We start from the raw sequence: 14,815 nt of genomic DNA on the forward strand, positions 1-14,815 counted from the left end.
AAGCAACGCATAACAATACACTATGTCAGCCTTTTACACACAAGTTTGTCAGGCGGGCTTTTTCTTTTTTTGCAGCGACTACATTTCAGAACAAGCAAGTTGATACACAGGAATGGGAAAAGGTTGCCGGTGAAAAGAGAAATAAAAAGGAATGACTAACATTCATTATATCCTGGCGATGAGGCTGGAGATGTGTTGATGAAAGCATATGAGGAAGACAGTTAACCACGTAAGCCTGAATTATACAGTCGTTCAATGGTGTCGTGAGGTGAAAATAAGACAATCTGTTGTAGATACTCGACACCAGCGTACAACAAACTATAAATTAAGCACATACATACAGGCAGAGGTGATTTTTCAGAATTTTCACCTATAACAAAATGCCCAGATTAGGGACGGCAGTTAAATACAGATGGATGAAAAAAGACATATCAAAAATGTACCAACTGCACAAGGTTAAGAAATCTATACAAACTTTACATGGAGACCGACCAAAAAAAAGTATTTTCACAAATATTCTGTCTAGCAAAAACCAGGAGACAAACGAGAAGCGGTGTAAGAAAAAGCGTCAACTATGAAAATCCAAAAATACAGCCATCCTCTAAACAGACAGGTTTATAATACAGGAAGGACATCACTGATGTCAGCTGCTTTACACAAACGAACCTGTGGGAGGGGCAAAGCACCCATTGATTCATTTTGTTTTTTTTACGTTTCTTTAGTTTTTAAATATAAATCAAACATACACAACCGTGGTATTTTCCAAATAAAGGGGAGGGGGGGGGGGGGGGTTAGGATTGAAGGAGCTGCAATGTAATGCTGCTGGGTTGCTTCACCACTCTGTATTAATAAAGAAGAGAAGAGAAACAGGATGAAAGTGCAACTAAAGTATGCTGGCGGCAGCGCCACCAACCTGTCTACCTCGCTTTGCCTACCTTGCCTCTTGGGTGACACTGTAAGCCTGACCTATATGCGGATGTCATGCACCCACACAATTAAGTTTAACTCAGGCTAAGTGTTTGTGTGTTGTATATATACTCATATACTTAACACAAACACACCAAGTCTCCGAACAGGTTCTGATGGCTTGGACAGCAAATACCCATCATCATAGAACTTTTTTTAGTTTGTTTTTGTTTCAAAAAATATAAATATCTCTCACGTAAAAAAATATCACAGGCGATTTTTATTCTTCTAATACAAATAGGGAAAAAAGCATTATCTTTGTAAAATTCTCGAGATCACTCTCCAAAAACGACAAAAGAAAATAAATGTGGTTGAAGAAAGTGTGAATGAAGGAGGTACATGATGGGTCGGAGTGTTGAGGGGCTCAGGGAGGACACTGCGGTACTTTGGATGTGTGCTGGAGCAGAGGTTCTGCTGGGTGGGGGGCGGGTGGGGTTTGGTCAGATGTGCTCCTATACAATCAGGCTGATGCTGGCCCCCTCCGCTCCCCTTTGATGCTGGTGATCCAGCCGGGGGTTTGCTTCGTTGGGTTTCTTCTGGGAGTCGTCACTCCGAGGTCACTCGGCCCCGAAGAGCTCGACTAGGAATCATCTGCCTCGAGTCCTCGACCCACCCCTGCTCTCCTAAACGTTTACCTCAAGAAGCAAAACTGAGGCGCGTGTGACTAGCACGTCAACAGGCAACTTAATCAAAGCCCCACCCTGAAGCGTTCAGTTCTCCTGCGTCCTGGAGACTTCTAGTTCGCCTTGGCCCAGTGGCTCGGCTTCTGTCCGGCATCTCTTGGCCGACCTTTCGTACGCCACCAGAGTGTTGTCTGTGTGGTCATGGTGGGGTTCCAGAGTTCCGTTGCGGTCGTGGCTGGTGGCACTGGGATGACCGCAGGCGTTGGAGTCGCTGTCTGAGGTTTGGAGTGGAGGGAGGGGAGCGTCTGACAGGGGATGGGAGGGACCGTTGGACTGGAGTGATTCTGGTTTGACTTCATTGTTTAGTGGCAACTGGGAGCCCTCTGCTGAGCTGGAGCTATGGCTCGCTATACCTGTTGAACACACAAGGCACAAAATGAGCAGCTGCGGAAACGCAGCAAAAACACATTCGGTCACTTTTACCCTATGTGGATCTTTTTGACGTGTCATAAATGGGTAAACAGATGAAGGAACTAACATGAACTGTGGATAAGCGTCGCTTACCCAAAAAAAACAAAGATCTACAAGATGACAACGCCTACTTTTTTTTCATCTTCTGAAATGAAGGTTCAGCGTTGCTATTCAACAGTCTAACTAACAGTCCAATAAACGTCATCAGGCACATCAATGCATGCAGCATGGACTGCATGGCTGCGCTCACCATTCTGGCTGCTGCTGTCCTCTTTCTCTGAGTGACTGGTGCTGCTGTTGGACGTGGTAGGTGGCGGCGACGCCGCCCGGCTGGACGCAGCGCTCTCCGTCTCGTCCAACAGTCTGTCCATGTAGTCTCTGGTGACACACAGCGGCCCACAGCCCGTCACAACATGGACACTTGGAAGTATAGTTTACTAATACTGTACACGAGCCAGGAGTTCAATACTAACACAAATGTTGACATATAATAAAAAACATTTGACCGACTAGTTGTTGACATATAACTTAAAGCTGCAATTAAACACATTGTGTGACTAAAACGTTATTTTAACCAATCTATAGAGTATGTGCTCCAACAGACTTTCTGTTTTACACACGAGCAGGAGACACAGGTTTAAATCCTGCATAGAACATCAGTGTTTCACCTATATGCATTATTGTGTGGCGAGCCACCACACAATCATGACCAGCCACCACAGTATGATTTTTAGTAGGCGGCCAGCCGGAATCTTACGTATTGTAGCTTTATCAAATACAACTCATTAACTGACAGTCTGTTGAACATCTATAGGGGACTATCCAAAGAAAGTGTTACCAAAACAATTATAATAGCCAAACATACACCATACTTGGATTTCTCAATAAATTATCACATTATGAACATTATGTCTCAATGAAGGCCGATTATGATTGGAAAATGTTTTGAGTGAAATGTACTATAAATAGTAATCTAACAAACTAATGGCACTGCCATACAAATACGACCTCTAAATGCGACATCACTCAAGCCTGATTTATACTTTGATGAGACTGAGTATAAAAAGATAAAACAATTAAACATGAGACAACTTACGTGACACCGGGGTGAAGGTTGTATTTCCTTTTCCCAAGTCTGGTTTGCTGTGCAAAGAAATCATAACGCTCAGACTTCTTCCACATGTAATAAAAGGCCACACATTCTCCTACACACCTAGTTCTCACCTGGAAAATTTAATTCAGCAGACACGAGACAGCCATTATTACCATCGCCTGCAGGGAGGGAATCTGTTCAATTTCAACTTGGAAGACAAACAAACTCAAATTACAGACTGAGAATCTTTTGCATCCAGATCTTATTTTAATGATGTTTGGGAGACAAGAAACACTTTCCTGGGGTTTTTATGTGTGTAATATGTGTTTTTAGATATTTTCGTATTTCAAAGTGCCAGTGATGTCATGGATACTGGTCTCACTTCCTTCCTGGACTACATGTTGTCTCAGTAAGACAGCCGTCTCCCTCTCCACAATGTGGGGTGAGTGCTGCAAAGCATTATGGTCATTGTAGTAATCCAGCAGTGAGACCAGTGTCCATGATATCACAGACACTTTGAAATACAAAAATATCTAAAAACACAAATTACCCACATAAAATCCCCAGGAAAGTGTTTCTTGTCTCCCAAACATCATTCAAATAAGATCTGGTTGCAAAAGGGGTGAAGTAGCCCTTTAAGTAAAATATCTCTCTTGCCAAGCCAAGGGGTTGAAATGGAACAGACTCCTCCCACACAAAAACATCAAATAGATCTCAATGTAATTTACAGTATGTATTACAATACATCAATATATAGTGAATACTACGATCAATTATCTTGAGATAATATAAAATATGTAAATGGCGTGAAATCAAATAATGACAATAATTTATGGACAATAAGGTGATTGCAGGCAGTGCTCTTACCTTGTTGGCCTGTATTAAATGGAAGTCTTTCCCATAAGCTTTCAGTCCTTGTTCAAAGTTTCTACATTCTTCTTCAGTCCATACAGACAGTTCTTCTGTGGCATAAATGATGAGTGTTATTGTTTACACAATGTTAACACAATTAAGGCCTTGGACGTGTATACACGTCTTTTTTAATCAAACTGCAGGTGGCCTTGGACTTGTATACACGTCTTTAGGGCTTTTATATTGAAATAAAACAAAAAAATCTGTTTTTTTTTCTCCTTCTGCATTATACACTGCTCACTTCCTTGTTTACGGCTCAGAAAGAATGGCTCATATCTCCTAATTTAGGGAACTCCATGGTTTTGACCAGATGGGCATACTTCTGTCTTCATTTCTGACTTCAGCATGCCTCTTGTTTGGAATATTAACGCTTCTAGAGAGACTTTAGTGTGACCAGCGCGAGGTAAGAATGGAAGATTATGTCTCCCGGTTTTGGGGGGGAACGGAAGGCGGGGCTTTTCAGAGTAAAATATCCCATATCTGCTGGCACTCTAGCGCTTATATTTTGAAATTTTGATTTTCAAGCCCAGAGCTATCCACTATGGAAGCATAAAGCTGCCAAAATTCAAATGAAAAGGCAAATACGAAAAGTCAATTGAAATAGGAGAAATGCTTTTTCATTTTCAGGTCATTAACGCATTTCATGAGACAAAAATAATCTAAAATGCAATAGCAGTTCCATTTAATCTACAGATGCGCTCATTCTATGACACAATTAAAATATAAAATAAAAGATCATTTGATTTTCAATTTTCAAAAAATGCCCCGCAAATTAGTGGGCAATATTACAATGAAAATACAGTTTAGAATATTCAAATGAAATAAGAGAAATGCTTTTTAACCTTCAGATATTGAACGCATTTAAGTGAAAATATAATGCAATAGCATTTACATTTCATCTCCAGGTGTGCTCATTCTATGACAGAATGAAAAAGCAAAAGCAATTTACATTGCATTTTCAAATTGGCGTGTGTACGACTTGAAAATGAAAATGCAATGCGATTTGCTTTTTCATTCAGTCATAGAATGAGCACACTTGGAGATGACGCAAAAGCAAATCACATTGCATTTTCCTTTTTGAATTGGCATGTGTACGATTTGAAAAGGAAAATGCCACCCGTCCGCTCTAACTCTAGTGTACGAGATACAGCGCTTTGAAAATCCTTTTATAATGGAGGCTCAATGGAGCTGGATTTAAAAATCCCATAGCTGGTGGGGACGGAGGCTCCATACTAACCGGAGCAATGCTAAAAGGTAAATTGACGGTCACTGCTTTCATATTATGGAGTATACGGTTGTCTACGGACATATGTGTAGATAGCACCAGTAGGTACTATCTACGCGTTTATAAACGTAGATAGCAGCGAAAAAGTTAAAATGATGTGCAAAATGTGAAAAAATAAGTTTCAGACAAACAGGTACCACATATTTTACCATTTGGATGTTTTAACCATATCTTAATTCCTTGACTGGCTTAAATATGTTGGTCAGTGTTCAATATGAATATATGCCACTGATGGTGGTGTACGTGTAATACGTTTTCAAGACACTAAGATTCTTTGGATTTGTTTTTCAAAGCTTTCTACACCTGACAGCAGAAGGAAAACGGTGACCAGTGCCACACATCTGCTTACCTCTCGCTGCTTTTACATTAAACTTCAATCTTCTTAAAGCTTCCTCTGTATCAAAGTCACATTTCACCAGCTCGTACAACGCCTGCAGAGATGGACATGACGGCTGACATTAGGACGCACCAAATATAATACAAACGCGGCATTTGTACAATACATTTACACTCACAGGGGTTAAAGCAAAAACAAAAACCAAGACGGAAAATGAATTTCAGACCATGACCTGATGCGTGAAACCCCCAACACGGCATGTTTTTCCAACGTCGGTTTTTCCATACATTAATGGCACAAATATCCGTGCGTGAGTTTTTGGTGGTGGTATTGGTAAAATTTCCCTTAAGTTATGATTGCAGTTTGCACACACGATGGGCCATTGATTCGCGTGCATCCTTGCTTGTTATTGAAACACTCGGTAGCACTGTAGTGTGTTGTAGAGAACCTGACGTCTGAGCCTGTTCTTTCACTTTGACTGCCTTGAAAACGAGTGAGTTTTTCCACTGTGGTGTGAATTGCTGTGGTGTGAATTCCTGTGTGGTAGCAGCCGGTCCAATTGAGCAATAATCATTGGTAGTGAAACTTAAAGGAGGCTCGGACGCGACTTCCTTTGACAGCACAGTCCAGAAAAGTTGAGATGAAACACCGCCCCGAAGTGTTTGCATCGGCACGCCTGTATGGGTAACTTTTGTGAGAGACAAATAAATCCTCTCAAATCTCTGATTGACAAACATAGGTGTTCCACTGTCTAATTTAATGCAAGAGAATCAAACGTAAGCACTTTTATTGTCAATTAAGGCTGCCTTCCCTGTCAAAAAAATAATTCCATCCTATACCTGTTGCGTGGTGTAATCAACTTTCGATTTAGAGCTCCAGTGACTTCCATTATTCCTGTGATTTCATCTTTTGGACGCTGCCATGATCCATAGAGAAACTTCCATAACTTCAGTGGTAAATTAAATCTGTGCTACTTTTAAATCAGAATAGCAGGGGGAAATCTAATCATCACAACAGACTTAGTTGCGCACTGGTGTTGCGTGCAGTAAATATCAGATATACAAGCTCACAGCGCGTAGCATTCGTGACACACTGTGAGCTTGCAGATCTGCTATTTGCGGTCTGCGCAGCAGTGCGCACGACACCGGCACACCAACTGTGTTGGGTTACATTCAGTAGCGCGTGGTGCATTATGAGCAGCTGATCGACGTAAAAAATATTTGAGTGGGAATGGATGCTTGGTAGATCTCTTGACTAGAAGCAAGTAGGGATTATTCGAAAATGCCACCCTAGTCTGAACGTCTCACCTGTTCATTGTCTTTGATGTGCGATCCCTCTGGGATCGCATCCACACCCTTCTCCTCTCCGGTCCGCCTCGATGCCTCCGTCAAGAACTCCACCACCTTGCCCTCAGGCAGACACTCAGGGTCCCATAACAACTGGTCATCATTTTCATAGACTAGTTGAAGAAATACAAAGGACAGACCTCAGCCCTTTTGCTCATCATACCAACTATGCATCATTCCAGTGTTGCTGGGTTTTAATTCACTACTTTCCACCTGGCGTCCCTATCTTGGTTCATTGTACAAGTTCATTGTAAGTATATAGGGATTAGGGAATAAGAAGTATTTAAGCCTGATATATATTCTGTCACACAACAGTATCACTCATTGGCAATAACGCAACACAGTCATATGACGGACTACTGAGGTGACTTTATACTTTTGTTTTGGTTCTGAGCAATCAGAACAAATAACATTGTCAGAAAACTTTAAGAAGGAAGTGAATATGGTCTCATGCATCTCTGTTGTAAAATTAGCATACTTCATCTTTCCAACAAATCACATTAAGTGATTAAGTGATCGGACTACACTTGTCACGCAAGGCATAAATTGTCCTTTATGCTTAGTTTAGAGTGACCATGGATTGCAGTTGGATTTCACCTCTACTTTGTACAGCAGCATTACAGTGAGATCAGAATCAACGTACCTTTTTCATTGTCCTTATATTTACTCAAGCCCACGGGGGTTTCTGCCTGATACATGGACCCAACCATGATCTCCTGTAGAGATTTGAACACACAGGTTAGTCTGTGTAGAAACTGGGACATGATATGAGAAACATATATTCTAAAACACCACAATGGGCATACATACTATTTGGAAAAGGCAGTACAGTATAGAGAGCATTTCTATGTATACATAGGACACAAGTGCAATTCCCAGGAATTTTATTTCACCCCTCTTCCCTCCCTCCCCCTCCAAGTGACTCCATCTCCAATGTCTCTGCAAAATCATTGCTTTCTTCAGAAGGACTACATATGGCATCAAGTCAACACTTAACAGGGGCAAAGGGCAATATCACTTCAGAGTGTACATTTCAGAAGGAGAAAAAGAAGAACGAGTGGGCAGAAAAAGAAAAAGACAAAGACAAAAAAAACCAACAACCAAGAAACGAAAGTATTTACAATATTGCTGAGGGGAACAAAAACAAAACAGCTTTGGACTTCGACCATGAGAAGAGGAAGGGTGTCTTAAACATTTTCTACAAAGATCATAAAGCAGGCAATTAGGACCAGTGAGATCACACAAAGTCTGCTCCCATACATTGAATTCTAAAGTATAGATCAGGGATTCTCTTTTTACACCACAACCCAATTTTATGGGGGAAATTCTTTGGCCACGCCACTTAATTTACAGTGCATTTTCAAAGTGGAAATAAAGAATCAACAACAAACAACCCAGCAACCCGAGATTTGTTGTACGTGTCAGTGAGAAGGGAGCCCAAAACCCATTCCTGTGAACTTCACAATCGTGAAAAGATGAGGCTTATGGGTAGTTTCACATACCTTTTTCCAGTCTTCAGATGGGACATAGTCTTCATCCTCTTCTGACTCTTCCTCTGCATCATTGTTACCTGAAAACGGCATCGGTTATAATGGAGAAAAATGCCACTAAATCAAAGGGATGGGAGGAAGAATGGCGCCCAATTATGTTCTGCTTAAATGTATTTAACCTTATTAGCCGAGGGTAATATCTTATCCTTAAACCACAGCCTCCCCCCATTACACACATTGGCCATATATTTCATTAAATGGGGCATATTCCCATAAATGTCCTCCACTGTCAACATGTGATGTGCAGTTTCCCAAATCACTACAGATGATTTACTTGGCTAGCTGCTTGTGAAGACATCAAGAAAAATAATTCATTGTAAAAAAAAGACCCTGGTTCATACTTTCAAAGTATCTGAGTTTATGAGGACGAATCAAGTCTACTGTTCCAAGGGACCGGACTGAGCGTGTGCGAACTTCACTGGTTGTCTGGGCTTCGTCCCCTTGTCCCGAAGATATAGTCACTCCTTCAGCCTGAGCACACAAACACACATGATCAATTAACCAAACTCCTTAAACTAATGGCGTATAGTCATTCACAAGTGGTAAAAACAATAACTTAACACAAATTATTCTCATGACATTGATAAGCAACCATCACTCTGTCCCCTTTTCCTTCAATTTAGTAATTATGCCGTTTCCTTGGTATTCTAGTCCAATCACTGCCAACTCCTATAAATAACACGGGCAACAACATATCCTCTGATATGCATGACATCAAGGATGCCTCTTTTCACGTTCCAGTTCCAGCAAGGAGTTTCACCTGGAGGATGTAACACAGGAGTGGGCAACTTTGATGATAGAGAGGGCCACTATATTTCCACACTCACTCCAGAGGGCCACACTGCATATTCTGCTGGGAAGAAACCTCAACAAAACAAAAAGTAGCACAAATAACAGATCTACAATCTCAAAATGTGTCGCAGTGCGATGTGTTTTGAGCTTGTAGATGTGCTATTTTTGCTTTTGCTTTTTTGTTGGAATCCTAAATAATTTTTTCCTTTTTTTAAATTGAAATTCTGAAAAGATTTTTTCAAGTGGTGGGCAGGAACTTTGCCCTTGTGTCACACAAGTGCCCAAATTCAGTCTCTTTTTAGAATCTGTGTGGGATGCAGACCTTGTTTCGTTTCAGCTCGCCTGTGCTCCTGCTGCTGTCGTCAATGTCATTGTCCATGTCATCCTCCTCCTCTTCTTCCTCCTCATCCTCTTCCTCCTCCTCAGGCTCCTCCTCTTCCTCTTCGTCCTCCTCCGCAGGTGAACCACCCCCGTAGCCGTACAGGCTCAACAACTCATGAATGGGCATCTCTCCCTCCTATCCAACAAACACAAATGGACATTATTAACATTAGTTTAACACTTTGACGGCGGCTAATTGTTTAATCCAGGGTTCCACCACGCGTAATACGCTAAACCCGCTATTTGTTTAATGCGTTTAATTCGCCGTTTTAAAATAATTAAAAAGAAACAGCGGATTTGTCCCGGACCTGGTGATGAGGCCGTCGCGTTATGATGACGAAACCGGAAATCAAGTCATCCTCTGGGCTGCTAGGGCTTCTGGGAAACTGAGCCCAATGCATGTGAACGGGGCGTTTGTTTAGACTACAACATGCTGTGCATTGTCATGGCCGCTGGCTCGTCTGATCAACAACAAACCATTGGACTATTTTTCGTGGTTGAAAGCTGCAAATACTTCGGCGTATGCTCTAAAGGTAATAAAACAATCTCGGCAGCGTAGAATATTGGATTAAATAGCGGGGAACGCGGGTTATGCAGTAGAACAGTTAACACATTTGGTGCTAATCACAGTTATAATCGTCCTATAAATTAATTACGCGGGTGCTTATGACGAGTAGCAAAATGCTGCGTATAGTAGAGATGCTCTGATCAATCTGCCACCGATCGGCCGATATTCACTCCAACTGACTCGATCAGTGATTGGCAATTTACCCTATCTGGAGAAACCGATCTTTTATACCATTTAAGTGGTATAAAAGTCAGATATAAAGTATGATATCATTTTGCATCTTTGTGACAGGCCTAAACATTCTCCCCTTCCTCCCCACACACACAGGAACAGTTTTGACATATAATAATTTTGGAAATATTCAAATTTTCCCCTTATGCACAAGATCGGTATTGGCGGATCATGATAAAAACAATCGGTGATCGGGACCGGTCCCATAAAACCTGATCGGAGCATCCCTAGCGTATAGCATATAGATATTAGGCTGCAATGCACTGTATAATTTATGTTGTGTTGAGTGAATGTTTGCTGGGGACGGGTTACCTTACAGCAAACACCTCCTCTCAAACAGTGTCATGTCAACGATTTTGTACATATGAGGTTTCCACCTGACAGTGATGATATACAACTCTGGTCTGATCTTTGCAGGCGTTACTCACCAAAAATAGCATCAGAAATGTGATCTGGCAGAAATAGCAGCTCAATCTCACAACACATTAAATCTGCTATTTTTGGGGTGGCGCCAATAGCCTAGTGGTTAAAGTGCACACCACATAGGCTCTAATGCCTTGACAGCGTGTCCCAGGTTCGATTCAATTAATCGATATGGCAATATAACGATCGAAAATCCGGACGATAGGTGAATCGATCGAGAGGCTGCTGTATCGATATAGCAATAAACGTCATGAATTATCGGGTGACGCAGTGTTGACAAACATACCTCTGTTTAACGTTATCAAAGCCCCCCTGCAAGTTTCAATGCACTCCCTTCCCAGACCCCTTGTTAGGATGTTTGGACATTTTATTTTAATTTAATGATCTCTGTGGGCCTAAAAGTGTTATATTGTATTTGTGCAACATGGTCATTATTTTGAATAAACGTATAATCGATATATATCAAAATATCTATATATATATCGTATCGTGGCCTCTGTATTGTGATACATATCTATCGTGAGATTGCAAGCAATATCCACCACTAATTGGCTGTGTATCTCTTCCCAGCTCTCTCCCGTTTCCTGCCACTCTTCACTGTGCTATCGTAAAAAAAAAGAAACACACACAAAAAGCCTCTTCCAAAAAAATGCTATTTTCAGTGTGTGACACATCCAGAACGCAACCAAATATAAATTAGACATTAGATATTATAAATTAAATATTGGTCCGACAGTCATTAGACCGACAACCTACCACAAACCCTAACCTAACCGCAAGCACGGAGCAGCGCATGTCCGACAGCATGTCCGACCGTTGTTTCCGCATGTCAGTCCGTTGGTGTGTCTAATCTGCGTGTGCATCCCAAGTAGAATGTATTAACTGCAAAGCTTCAGTGAACTGGTACATTTTATGATACATTTAGATCAATTCAGGACTCATTACGGTTTGGGTTAAAACACATTTTGTATTTGTGTCAGTATTTACATCCCTAACTAGCAGTAATAGTTACTTTATTTAATACATTGTACTTTTACATCACATAATGTAGGTCAAGGTGCTTTCAATTTAACATTATGCAAATATTATGTATATATAGTATATATACTACTTTATTTGGAGAGCACTTTACCTGGAAGTTCGATATAAAACTAAATAAATACTATGGCCACATGCTTTGAATCTTGAATTCAGGATTAGTGAGAAGAATATGGTGGTTATTATAAAAGAGAGAATTAATAAAAAACTAGATACACTTTGCAGCCCAACAGTGTTGCATGAAAACAGTCAAGCTTATAGATCGGCTATTTTCACTATTTATAAACAAAATGTTTGCCTTTTCTTTCTTTTATTCACCTTTTTTTTGACATGCTCAAAATAGGGACAGCAGGGCTGATGTGGTTAACAATGTAAGAAACAAAAACTAAAGTTTATATTAAAGACAACAACAGATTAGTCCTGGAACTTACCCTCGCCAGGTCTTCGATCTCGTTGACATTGGTGTCATCAGCCGCCTCCATTTGTTCCTCTTCCTCTAGAGTGCGTTCGTCATCGAAGTCATGGACGAGCATCTCTGCCGACGGGTCGAACTCGTGGTCAACGGAAGCTGCTGAACCCCCTGGAAAATAAAACAGAACAAGTACATTCATTAGGACAGAATAATGTTACAAGGCATTACAACAGAAAATATTTTTTGAACGTGAGCATCATTGACAAAGAAAATGTTAAATAAAAACAATTATTAGGCATCAAGGCTCGCACCGATCACTGTAATCCTTAGCCGCAATTTGCAACTCTACATTTTTTTACAATGGGATGAATCTAGAGTTGCAATACCCTCCATTGACTCCCCACTCATCATATTGCGTTTGCGATCTGCGATCTGCACCAACATTGCAGCTGTAGTCCAAGCTTGAATTATCCTCTTTCAATCTGCCGAGCTTGTTTTTCATAAAAATCCACCGTAGACATGTTATGAGCTACTTTCTGTCCAAAATATTCCACAAGTGATATTCCTGCCGTAATATTCAACCTGCCGTAAAACAAGACGTGTGGGAGAGCGCTTGTTTAATAGAATCTTACCTGCGCAGGTAAGACACCCAAAGAAGAGGCCGACGCAGCGCGACGCCCCGTCACGCACGGCCTTCTATTAAACAAGCGCTCTCCCACACGTCTTGTTTTACGGCAGGTTGAATATTACGGCAGGAATATCACTTGTGGAATATTTTGGACAGAAAGTAGCTCATAACATGTCTACGGTGGATTTTTATGAAAAACAAGCTCGGCAGATTGAAAGAGGATAATTCAAGCTTGGACTACAGCTGCAATGTTGGTGAGTTTAACGTCGTTTAAGACCAGCAGATCGCAAACGCAATATGATGAGTGGGGAGTCAATGGAGGGTATTGCAACTCTAGATTCATCCCATTGTAAAAAAAATATAGAGTTGCAAATTGCGGCTATGTAATCCTGAAGGATGCATTATTGCATTTCAATAGAAAAACAAATATATATATATATATATATATATATATATATATATAGTGTAACTTACCTGGGCTCGAACTCCCAAAGGAGGGCTGGAACAAAAGATAAAATAGATTAGATAAACTGTTTCCAATGAGGAAATTCAGGTGTTGTAGCGGCAACAGCATTAAGCATGAAATCCAGGATAGGTACAGCAGGAACAACTAAGAAAGATACCAATAAATAATTATATTCAATAAATAAAGTTTGAAGCCATCTGCACTTGGTCTGACTGAGTTCACACATAATGTATATTATATATATAAATATCAATTGATATAGGCTATATGTAGTGTACAATTTATATTAACAAATCTAAGATAATACATTTTTATAGTGACTGCTGAGTTGACTTGACACCGTTCCTGTTTGTTAAAGTGAAGGTGTATAATATTCTTATAAATACATTTGTGGGTATTTATTTTCACAGAAAAGAAAAGCGCGCCTGAACTTGTGGCCGCAGGGCTGATGTTAGTTTCCCAGGACATTTACACTCCCTCGTACAACGGTGTCGCTGGCAAAAAGGAGCAGATCTACAAGCTCACAACGCCGTCACATCGTGACGCGCTGTGAGCTTGTAGGTCTGTTATTTCTGGTCAGCAACATCGATTATGAGCTAATGCGTTAAAGCTAGGCTAGCTACTTAAACGCAGCTGTAAATATTTATCAAACTGCGGAGGGAAAATATATATAAAATGTTCGTACGTACAAATCGACGCCACACACACACACGACACGTGTATTAATTATTGTTACTAATATCTACCAATAATAATACGTGACAAATCACTCGCGCGCATGCTAGCAGGCTAGCGTTGCTTTGCTAAACCCGAAGTTTACAAAACAATTGCGCTTACGAAATTATATAAGTGTCTCACGTCAGAAAATGCAATCGCACAACACTTAAAAATCTCTCCAGCTCGCCTGGAGAGAAAATAAAAACCCGAATCCCTGAATTAATACATTCAGCTGAACGGCGTTACAGTACGAAATATGTTTTATTTATTTTTTTCCCCCCCAGAATATTTATTACACTTTCCTACCTCCGCCATGTTTGCAATCCTGCGGGGGTCATGCGGCGGGTCAGCGAGTCCCCGGCTGAGACTGGCCCCGCCCACCGCGCCCGCAGCACCAGGAAGGAATAAAAATGAAACATAAAGATCCCATAGCCCGGAGGAAGGCCGGGTCAACGCTATCTAGGTCAGGTCTGGTCTAAGGCTCTGGGTCAGGTGACTGACTGGTGATAAGAGAAAGAGATTATCACCCAGGCCAGAAATGTCAATTTTTACTTGACACAGTACTTCTGACTGCTG

General features: G+C 41.0%; 1 protein-coding gene across 5 annotated transcripts; it reads right to left on the minus strand.

Annotated features, from left to right (window-relative positions):
• Window positions 1–1,167: 1,167 nt before the first annotated feature.
• mier1b (mesoderm induction early response 1b, transcriptional regulator) lies at window positions 1,168–14,610 on the minus strand. 5 transcript variants are annotated; one of them, XM_079488880.1, is made up of 13 exons: window positions 14,546–14,610; window positions 13,531–13,555; window positions 12,448–12,596; window positions 9,698–9,892; window positions 8,925–9,054; window positions 8,536–8,603; window positions 7,677–7,749; window positions 6,995–7,146; window positions 5,700–5,781; window positions 4,021–4,115; window positions 3,157–3,203; window positions 2,311–2,438; window positions 1,168–2,002 (listed from the first exon to the last, which is right to left on the minus strand). In XM_079488880.1, the coding sequence occupies exons 1-13, from the start codon at window positions 14,552–14,554 to the stop codon at window positions 1,677–1,679; spliced, it is 1,479 nt and encodes a 492-aa protein (XP_079345006.1). In that variant the 5' UTR covers window positions 14,555–14,610; the 3' UTR covers window positions 1,168–1,676. The 5 variants fall into 5 exon arrangements, with proteins under 5 accessions (XP_079345006.1, XP_079345002.1, XP_079345003.1 ...); XM_079488876.1 differs by having other exon boundaries at window positions 3,157–3,284; XM_079488877.1 differs by lacking the exon at window positions 14,546–14,610 and adding an exon at window positions 14,381–14,523 and having other exon boundaries at window positions 3,157–3,284.
• Between the last annotated feature and the right edge of the window lie 205 nt (window positions 14,611–14,815).

This window comes from Electrona antarctica, assembly GCF_951216825.1.
Source record: "Electrona antarctica genome assembly, chromosome: 19".
NCBI lineage: Eukaryota > Metazoa > Chordata > Actinopteri > Myctophiformes > Myctophidae > Electrona > Electrona antarctica.